This window comes from Crotalus tigris, unplaced genomic scaffold (genome assembly GCF_016545835.1).
Source record: "Crotalus tigris isolate CLP2741 ecotype Arizona unplaced genomic scaffold, ASM1654583v1 scf7180000022411.5474196:2289641, whole genome shotgun sequence".
In the NCBI taxonomy this organism is placed as follows: Eukaryota; Metazoa; Chordata; class Lepidosauria; order Squamata; family Viperidae; genus Crotalus; species Crotalus tigris.
In genome coordinates, this window is record NW_024099112.1 from 1,961,405 (window position 1) to 1,971,377 (window position 9,973).

Consider the following 9,973-nt stretch of genomic DNA (forward strand, 5'->3'; position numbering starts at 1 on the left):
ATTTATATAATTGCCCATCTTACTAATGTGACTCTGGGTAATGTACAATAAAATCAACAAAAATATTAATCATTAAAACAATTCACATAAAATATAAATAAGATCACAAACCAAAATCTCACATATAATATAACCATATTGTGGGCTCTTTATTACCATGGTAATCCCGAGACTTGCTCAAAAAAAATCTATCACACATGTTAAGAGATTTCTGGAAAGACAATAAAATTGGGGTTAATCTCATCTCAGGGGGAATCATGTTCCAAAGGATGGGTTCTACAGCAGAAAAGGCTGATCTCAGGGTCCTGTTAGATGGAGAGCTTTAGCAGACAGGACCTGTAACATGCCCCTCTTGCTGCACCTGCTGGGATGGGTATTGTGACTAAGGACAGGCAGTCTCTCAAATGCTGCGTGGGGCTTCCCGTATTTCTCTGGCTGAGTAGAGAATAAAAGTGGATGTCATGGCTTGATACTGTTCAGTATGCTGTTTTAGATCGGTCATGTTAATAACACGACCATTTTCTTTTACCAATGAGGTATTCAGGCAAGATGAGCTCAGTGCTGTAGACACAAAACACTTCTGTTGGGTGACCTGCACAGAACATTTTGTCTCTGTGGATGTGCTGACTTCTTTTGTCAATTTCACAACTATGTGCTATTTCTGTTGTTTTTCTACCAGTATACACTGCAGACAAGGGGAATTGTATCTTAGACTCCTAATAGCTGCCACATGTTTCTGAATTAATGTTGAAAGCACATTTTGCAACATTATTTTTCAGTGTTTAGCTTGCCTTTTTCGATTGAGCTTGTTGAGTAAAAATATCCAATGCCCTACCTTTTTTCCCTTATGACTTAATGGCTAAAATTTACCTATATAGTATTTCTCAATTTTAGCTTCAGGGAAGGAAATAAGGGAAATAACAGTATACAGTATGATTACAACACTGCTGTGATATTATTACATTTTTAAAAAATGAATTGCTATTCCTTGTATTTCCATGGCTCTTTCTAAATAGTATTCTTTTAGGGAAATATGGGCTCAAAGAATTGCAGTGAAAACTAAATGACCTCATGTTTTTCAGATAGCCTCAGAATAAGAATAAGTTGATTGTACATCTATATAAGTCATTATACACCTATATTTATTTGTTAGCTGTATATCCCACTTTTTCTTCAGGAATTCAAGGCAGCATACATAACACTTCTTCCTCCATTTTCCCCCCACAAGAACCCAGTGAAGTAATTGGAGTCTGGAGAGCGTGCCTGGCCCAAAGTCACAGAGTAAATTTTCATGAAAAAAATGGACTGATATTCTGCCTAGGTATTCCCATCAATTTTGTAAGGTAATCAACAAGAAAATCAGTGCTATTGCTAGGATGGCATCTTCATAGAACTGTCCTCCCTCCGTGTTTTCTTTTAGAATATGTATAATAATAATTAGAAAAATTAGCCTGGGAGGTCTAATACTTAAAAGTGTGTCTCTTTTTACTTGGAGATTCATCACCATTTGCTAAGTTTTGTACTGGCAAAGAAAAGTGGATGTATCAAATGTAGCACTGGAAGGGGAAAGGCTGGGTTCAAAAGATATACAGAGAATATAATTTATATGAAATACATTTCTTTTTCAAGGAGTATTTTTAGTACTTTCAAAAAGAAACCAAGAGAGCATTCCATGCCATCTCAAAATAAATTTAACCAAAGAAAAACTTTATTTTTTATTTAAAAAAAATCTCACAATAAATTAGCAAAATACAAAAATGGTAACTGCACACAGTAAAAATAAAAGAGAGAGAGAGAGAGAGAGAGAAGAGATTTTAGTGGCAGCATTTTCTATAGCTTTTGCATCTGGAAATTGCAAACTAACTGCCAAAAGAAGTTGGTCGAATAGCATCTTTTTAAAACACACATAACATTTGCACACACCCACAATAAAAAAAAATTGGCCCCCAAAGGAACAACATTTCTAAAATCCAGGAATGAAACAAATTCTTCCTTAGCATGCTGTTCTGTTATTTCTTTCAGCCTTAATTAGTGTTTGCAATAATACATCAAATGACATTGGACATCCTATTCAGATCCACATTTTTCCTTTGAAATCACAATATTCTCTTTGAAAACCAGGCAGAAACTTAAATGAGTATGATTAGGCATCTTTCTCACTAGCTTGCCTAGGTTTGGGGGACAAAAACAAAACCACTTTCAGACATATGGAATTGGATAAGTGGCTTCATTTGTTATCTAGAACAGTCAGTATTGGGAAACGAAATGCCTTCCAGTGTTAGCTGGGAATTCCTCCCTATTTGGAATATCATTAAGTATTAGTGAGAGTAGAACTATCTCCTAATTATAATATTCTAGTATCCCATTTCTTCTATTTTACAATGTGCTGGAGATGACAAAAAAAGTGAAGATATGGCCACTGTTGGCTGCTGCTTCAGTTCTGAGACCTCTCTTCCTGGAACGCAACAGCCACATCCTCTACCACAATACTATCCACAATTGAAGTCAGAGAATGAAGATTGCGGTCTTCAGAAGAATCATCACTGAGCAAGTGATCTGTGGAGAACAAGGGAGTCATTTTAAGTAGAGAGCCTTTTCTGAAAAATCCAATTGCTACTGGTGAGGATAGGAAGGAGGGGAGATCTTATGGGAGAATCAAAATCTGAGACACCTTGTGATGGGATTCAGTCATAATTTTGTCTGTCTCTAAGATACTTTATATTACTTTGATTATTAAAGTCATTCAATGTATTTTTACAATGTATTGTATTGCATCTAAAATATGAAGAATTCAGGAATCATGAAAAGATGGATAAGTCAGTATATAAAATTACGCATTCATATATTAATGGTCACTTGGAGAAGAACCATATTAAAAGTATCAGCCTGTTTCCATGTAGTATATTTGATTAGTAGCTTTAGAATAAGTGATAAAAATTATTAAACTTTAAACTAGATCTGATTAGCCATTCAGAATCTTTTCAGGTGCACCACTGTGCTTAATAAAGTCGGGCCAACAGTCATCCTTGTCAGTGAAATATAGAAAAGTGTCATTCCTTCTTCTTAGTTTCAAATCAGCTGGAGAGACCAATACGACAGCTACAATGTTGGACCACTGAAAAAACATAAACATTGCAAATTATACTGGCCATGTGATGAGATTTGGATTTGGTCATTAATTATTCGCAAATATAACATTGCTTATTGGAGTTTTTTGTTCTTGGCTTCACTTGAAGAGGTTCAAATTATACATTTATTTCTTAACATTTATGTTTTATCAAAAAATCAATTTAAATAAGCTTCCTTAGTTACAACAATAGCACTTAGACTTATATACCTCCCCATAGTGCTTTACAGCATTCTCTGAGCAGTTTACAAGGCCAGCATATTGGCCCCAATAATCTGGGTCCTTATTTTACCAATCTCGGAAGGATGGAAGGCTATGTCAACTTTGAGCTGGGAGGATCGAAATCCAGACTGTGAGCAGAGTTAGCCTGCAATACTGCATTCTAACCACTGTGCCACCAGGGCTCCTTGTGGATAAATATCACAGATAAGGCAGTTCCTTATTTTATGGAGCTTATTTTAAAATCTAAGTTGAGGAATTTCTGTTGCTTTTCAGAGAACACTATATGATTCCAATCTTCAGAAGGATCGCCAGGTCTCACACACAACACTTGCTTCTAAAAAAGCACAGTTGTCTATAATCTTCTTTACAATTCAGAACTTATTGCTATTTCTTAAGAAACACAAATTGCATGATTTTCTTTCTGTCTGTAGGTCATGGAAATAGTATCAAAATGTGTGTATATTAAAATGTACAGGAATGGAAGTTGGCAGAGAGTTACAATGTGGTAGAACTTTAATTTCAAATAAGAATGGTCAGGTTTTTTGGATTTGGGTTTGGATACCTGTACCCAGCCTACCTGTAGGATGAGTGCTGAACTCTAAGTGAGTGCTCCACTCCGGACTGCATGAGGTGCTACTAGATCCATGATCACTTGGCACCTGGAATCAGAAGATAAAAGATCTGATTGTACCCTCCTTACATTCTCTTTTGTATTAGATCAAACAGGTCATTTTTATCGCTTCCTTTTCCTACCATTGCATTTTGTTCTTCAAAAATATATTTTGTGAAGAATCATCTGTTCACCTGTTCAGAATCTCAATCCACAATGAAAAAATTGACAAGTATAATGTAAAAATAATATTATTGAAACAGATTAAAACACTTATCATAACAAAACACAGGATAGAGGGGAAATAGAGCCACAATAGTCTGATATGCCCAGCTAGACCAAAGGTTTCAGAAATGAAAAATGGTTACAGTATATCCTTTTTTTCTGTTTTGAACATGAAAGGCAGAAAGGCCTTAAAGAAGAACCCAAACTGAAATGTAATGGGGCTCAAAAATATTCAACATAGCATTTGGAAATATCATTTTTTCTTTTCTTGGAGTTATTCCTCACCACTTGTTTTGTGGTAGTTTCAGAGATAAGCCTCAAAATAGATACTGAGATATGAGATTTACAGGATAATATTCACATATTATATTATGATATATTCTATATATGAGATGATATGAGATTATATATATATATATATATATATATATATATATATATATATATATATATGTGTGTGTGTGTGTGTGTGTGTGTGTGTGTGTGTGTGTGTGTGTGTGAGACAATGAGATTTTCTGGATAAGATTTGTGTTGTACTTGTTAACCTATACAATGTTTGAAATATATGTAATGACAAAATATTAAATACTAGTGGTGCAATAGCTTCTTCTTTGTGTGTTTGGGGGTGGGGATGGCATGCAGCTGTTCCTCTTGTTCCTTTGGAAATGTATGTATGTATATTTCTGTGCATGTGTACACACACAAACATTCCAGATTTGGGTTTATATAGTATGGAAAGATTCCTCAAATAAAATAGTTTAGAAAAAGACAAGAGACCCAGTTATAGGGCATATTGAATTTAAATAAATACACCTGACTATTAAAGTTGGATGACTTGTCCAAGACAACTTGCTTAAGCTGTGCCAATTGAATCAGCAAATAGTTTGTAAATATGGAAATATGCAAGGGAAAAATTAAATCTGTTGGCACAAAAGTGACATATAGCAATGATCATCGCTTATGAAATTTCTGCTAGCACATTTTTCTTGTTATTTAGAACAAATGTGGATGTGTTATTTGTAGGGAGAATTTCTTAAGGGAAAAAAATGAATTATCTCCATCTAGTGCTAATAAATAGAATTGCCCTGATGATTATCTGCAATTAACAGCTGAGTATTCTTTCTGCAAAAAGGACGTTTTCTTCCAAAGATGTGGACATTTGGGGGGAGGGGGGAAATGAAAAAAATCTGTATGATGTTAAAGTTTCATTAATCTATCCTTGCAAAATCAAGATGACAGATGAGATAAGAGTGAATAGAAATAAAAAGTTACAAGTTCTGAATATTTTATTGAAATTTCAACTACCCGCCCAATGTAATTTCAAAAGCTTTAATAACAACTCTAGTCTCTGCGGGATTTTATCTCTCTCAAACACACATTTCTCTTATTATTTCAAACATACACACAAACACTCCTGATATTCTTAATTAATAATTCTAATAATTATTATAATTATCTGGCAAGTTCATATATCGAAAGAGCGCTAGAAAAATATGGAAAGTTGAAGTCACAAGGTAAATTCTGCTACTGAGGCCAGACATTCAGATATCTGCTCCTCTTTCATTTTTCTTCCTTTTGGATTGATACTCTAGGTCTGTATCCAAGTGTCCCTGGGTGTTTTCAAATGAAAATGTTTAGGAACCCACTTGAACTTAGAAACGTCAGCTCCCATCACTTATCCTCTCACTCTACTTTGGCACATCTGCTAGAGTTTGATTCTGACTTGTCATCTGTTTACCTATCAGTCACTTCTGTTTTAATCATTGTCCTTTTTTTGTGCCCATCTTGAAAAATACATCTAGGTGGATGGCATGCTTTCTCTAAACAACTAAAGTATGATTGTAAAATGTTTTTGATCATTGTGGGGTTGCTTTGTTTACTATAGTTCTTCCACACTTTTTGCAGTGGTGTCAATAGTTTGTGGGTTCAGGCAATTTAAATGAGAAGCCCTGAAAAGTTACAAATTAATATTTTAAGCTAGAAAAGCTGGCATTCCTAATTAATTTATAGAAACACACATGATGCTGTCAAGGATTGCCCACTAATAATATATATTTAACAATGTATACATTTAACAATGCTATATTAAAATAAAATTCATTCTTCTGGGTATATAATCTTCCAGTTTAAACAAACTTTTCTGAACCAGCATTGAGTTGCCTATATGCTTGTTAATTGATCAGATATGTTAATGAGCATGGTTATCTTATTACTTATGGTGTATAACAAAAACTTTGTTATAATTTATACGTTTTAAGGCATATTGGCTTATTACAATGATATCATTTAAGATAGTGTGCATTGTGATCTGTTGAAGAGAACTGTATGGAATACGACTAAGTAATAAATGAGACTGGAAAAGACAACAGACTTGCTTTGTTTTGCTTTGAGTTAGGCTGTTCTGTTTATAGGCTCATATAAAGGTAATAATGCTGGATCAGATTGTTTATTTATTTATCATTTAAATGGCAGCCCATTTCATAAGAAATGAGTTTGGGTGGTAAACAGCAAAAAAATAAAAACAATAAACTAGTCAAACACAGTCATACTTTTTTTTTTTTTTTTAAAAAAAGGTATTACTAGTTTTTCTAACCCAGGGTGATTGATGTTGAATTGTTCTCCAAAGATTCAGGCAGGAATCATTTTAACCTCAGTAGAATTACTCAGTAATAGATACTGGGTATTGGTAATGCCAATATCTTAGGCTACAAAAGTTGGCATTCCTAAGAACATAAGAGCCCTGTTGAAATAGTTCAAAGGCCCTTGTGGTGCTAGAATCTACACAATACAATGGCCAAACACTGCCACTACCAGAAACTGCCATTAAGAAAACATTGCTTGTGATTCAAGAGTAGTTACATCAATAGCCTCCATAATTTTGCCTCATCCACTTTTAGAGTTACATCAACTGTATGTGCTAAACTATTGTGATCAGTGTGAATTTTGAACATATTGTGGCCTGCCACACAGTACTGTGGCCTGCCCACATAGCTGGAAGGTCTCCTATTGCAGTGAGTTCGGTGTCCCTGTAGATAGTTGCTTGAACCCACCCCTGACACTTACCACTGGCTGGGTGCTGGCATTACAGAAGCGTAGTTCCGGTTGGTCCCGTTCCTGTTGATTGAGGGTAGTGAGCAGAGCTTGTAAGCGTTCAATGTATTGGATGGCACTGCGCAAGATCTCCACCTTGGGAAGCCGCTGGTTTGGGTTTAATAAAGTGCTCCGTTTCAGAGCTTCAAAGGCTTCATTGACTTTCTTCAGCCGGCGCTTCTCTCTGAGGGTGGCTGCACGACGCCTATCGATGGACACACTTTTCCTCTTGCACACTTTGCATGCCCAAGGCAGACACTGGCCAGGACTATGGTCTGCCACAACAGAGACTTTTTCTTCTATACCTGCCCGGCCATCAGGACAAAGGGTCATGGCCGTTCGATCTTGATAGGCAGCCTGTTCGTAATTGTGTAAGTGTGGGCTCAGGTAGTTTTCCCCATCATAGAACCGGTCTGTAAAAAGATATGGGTTGGTCTCTAGGAGTTCCATAGCAAGCGTCTGGCAAAGCAGAGTCTGTGTTGGGGAATGAAACTCTGGCTCCTCACACCAACTGCTTGGTGGCATTTAAACCCCGTGTGGGCATTAAATCACAGAGATAAATATAGCAAACCTCTAGGAAACCTGAGCTTGCCCTAAGCTGCTGCTTCACATCAAAACTTGTCCATCTGATTTCATGTACTCTCCCTATGGGGATTAGTTGGCTGCTTGGGGCAGTGTTGTGGCTGAAAGGGGGGCTGGGGGGGGGTGAGTGGATGAAGGAACTGGCATGTGCTCCAGAAAAGCCCAGCCGCCTCTCCAACAACAGTCCCGCGGATTTATTTTCACTTGCACTCCTACAATGATATTGATGATCAGTTGCTGAGCTGGCTGCTCTGTGCAGCATTCCTTTCTCATCTGCTCCTTTCAGTTATCGCTTCCTGCCAGTCCTAAGGCTTCCTAGAATCTGGGAGAAGAAAAGGGCCAGGACAAGCCCAAAGGTGAGTCCAGAGCATTTCCTGAGAGGAAAATTCACCTCAACCTCTTTCTTGGAGCTGGTGACACAATTTGGCTGGATCCTTCTGAGCTGCCCAAGCACCGCAGCTCCATGCTAGAGGTGTTTGACTGCTGATTTACTGACTCCCAACAGTTCCCACTAATAGTGGAAACATACTCTACCCATAAAATGGAGGAACTGTTCACCAGATGTCATTGCTTCCTTAGGCATCTTGAGATGGGATTACTGTAAGGAGTTCTTCATACATAGACTAACACTGGGAAGACTTGCTTCCAACTCTCCATTAACCATTAAATTTACTATGTAACTTAGAGCCAGTTGGGTTCACACATTGAACTAAGCCATGAGCCTGGGTGTAAATGATGATTGTATTTCTTTAAGGCCAAGAGTCCAGGGCATTTTACTTCTTTGTCAGCTGTCTTTGTTCTCAGATTGCTTTACTTCAGTTTCCTGGCTTTGCTCTTCAAAGATCAACCAAATCTGAGGGCAACCAAATCTGAGCTGCAAAAATCCAGATGACTACTAGATGGTCAGCTTTCGATTGCATTAAACTTCCCTAGCCTTTCACCCTTTAAATATATTGAACTAACCACCTTTTACACCAAATCAGCAAAGCTGGCTAATAGTTAAAAAGTGACTGTTTAACATACCTAAAAAGGACTATCTTGCATGGCCTAAGGCCCTAAGATGCATTGGTGGCGTAAAAAGCATCTGCATAAGACAATAGGATCTATCTCTAGCCAAGGCTGGGAGGTGGGGCAATCCTTGCCCACTTTGGATAGGAAGGAAAGTAGCTGTTGTTCCAGAATGCAGAAAATACCTTTTGATGTTTTTTATTTTGTTTTATTTATTTTATAGAGGGTGGTGCTTATCTCTGTTTCGAGACTATTCAATCAACACTGTCCCAAGATGTTTCAGTGTTCATATGGTCAGCATGATGTTACCGAGTGCTGTTACCTTCCCACCAAAGTGGTATCTATTTATGAGCACTGCTCCCTATAGTGGGCAACGACTAGTGGGGTAAAAAGCCCAGGGACTCTTTTTATTTATTTTAGAGATGCCTTGTAACCTTTTGGGAGAAAGGAGGTGTATAAACTGCTGCAATAAACAAATACAAACAGAAAATTTATTTTGTGTGCTTCATTACACCATCTTCTGTTACATCTCTTTCTGCACTTATATATTCTGTCATTCACCCAAGGTGCTGGGAGTGAACCAACTCAACCAGCAGAACATAAATGAGAGTTCATAGTCAGGATTTCTTAGTGCTTAATGCATAACTAATCCCCATTAAGTGATTCTGAGAATGGGCCCTTGCTTAAGAGCGATAGCAGTGTGCTTCTAGATCATACTCCAGGGTATTTAACATGCTTTGCAAGAATCTCAGCAAGCAACAGGTGGGAAGGGGGGGATGACTGTATTTGGGGGACTATAAGTTGCAATGACACTGTGTGTCCATTGTCCAATCCTCTTGCTACAATATCAAATGTTTGGTCCTGTGCCAGATTAATGGGTGGCTATACAAAACACTTTCTTTGGGACGGGCTCACATATACTTAATTGTACTGTGTTCTATTTGGTTTTGTCAAAACAAGTTGTAAGCATATTGCTATATGTTTCATAAATTATATTAATGGCATAGTTTATCGGTTTGCTCAGCCGATTCTGATTTATTTAATAAACTATGGGTAAATGTTCCATGGCATAACATTAGGTGGAATTTGAGCCTTAGGTTGGATGTATT

At 37.1% G+C, this 9,973-nt stretch overlaps 1 protein-coding gene across 1 annotated transcript; it reads right to left on the minus strand.

Annotated features, from left to right (window-relative positions):
• Window positions 1–1,694: 1,694 nt before the first annotated feature.
• On the minus strand, window positions 1,695–7,799 carry MYOG (myogenin). Its single transcript, XM_039319229.1, has 3 exons — window positions 7,248–7,799; window positions 3,927–4,008; window positions 1,695–2,556 (listed from the first exon to the last, which is right to left on the minus strand). The coding sequence occupies exons 1-3, from the start codon at window positions 7,797–7,799 to the stop codon at window positions 2,435–2,437; spliced, it is 756 nt and encodes a 251-aa protein (XP_039175163.1). The 3' UTR covers window positions 1,695–2,434.
• Between the last annotated feature and the right edge of the window lie 2,174 nt (window positions 7,800–9,973).

Bases quoted from the DNA above. Each gene is read 5' to 3' on its own strand.
- MYOG (XM_039319229.1), bottom strand. From the start codon at position 7,799: ATGCCACCAAGCAGTTGGTGTGAGGAGCCAGAGTTTCATTCCCCAACA. The intron at 4,009-7,247 runs GTAAGTGTCAGG...TTCTGATTCCAG, and splicing joins ATGCCAGCACCCAGCCAGTG to GTGCCAAGTGATCATGGATC. The intron at 2,557-3,926 runs GTAGGCTGGGTA...TGTTCTCCACAG, and splicing joins GTTCAGCACTCATCCTACAG to ATCACTTGCTCAGTGATGAT.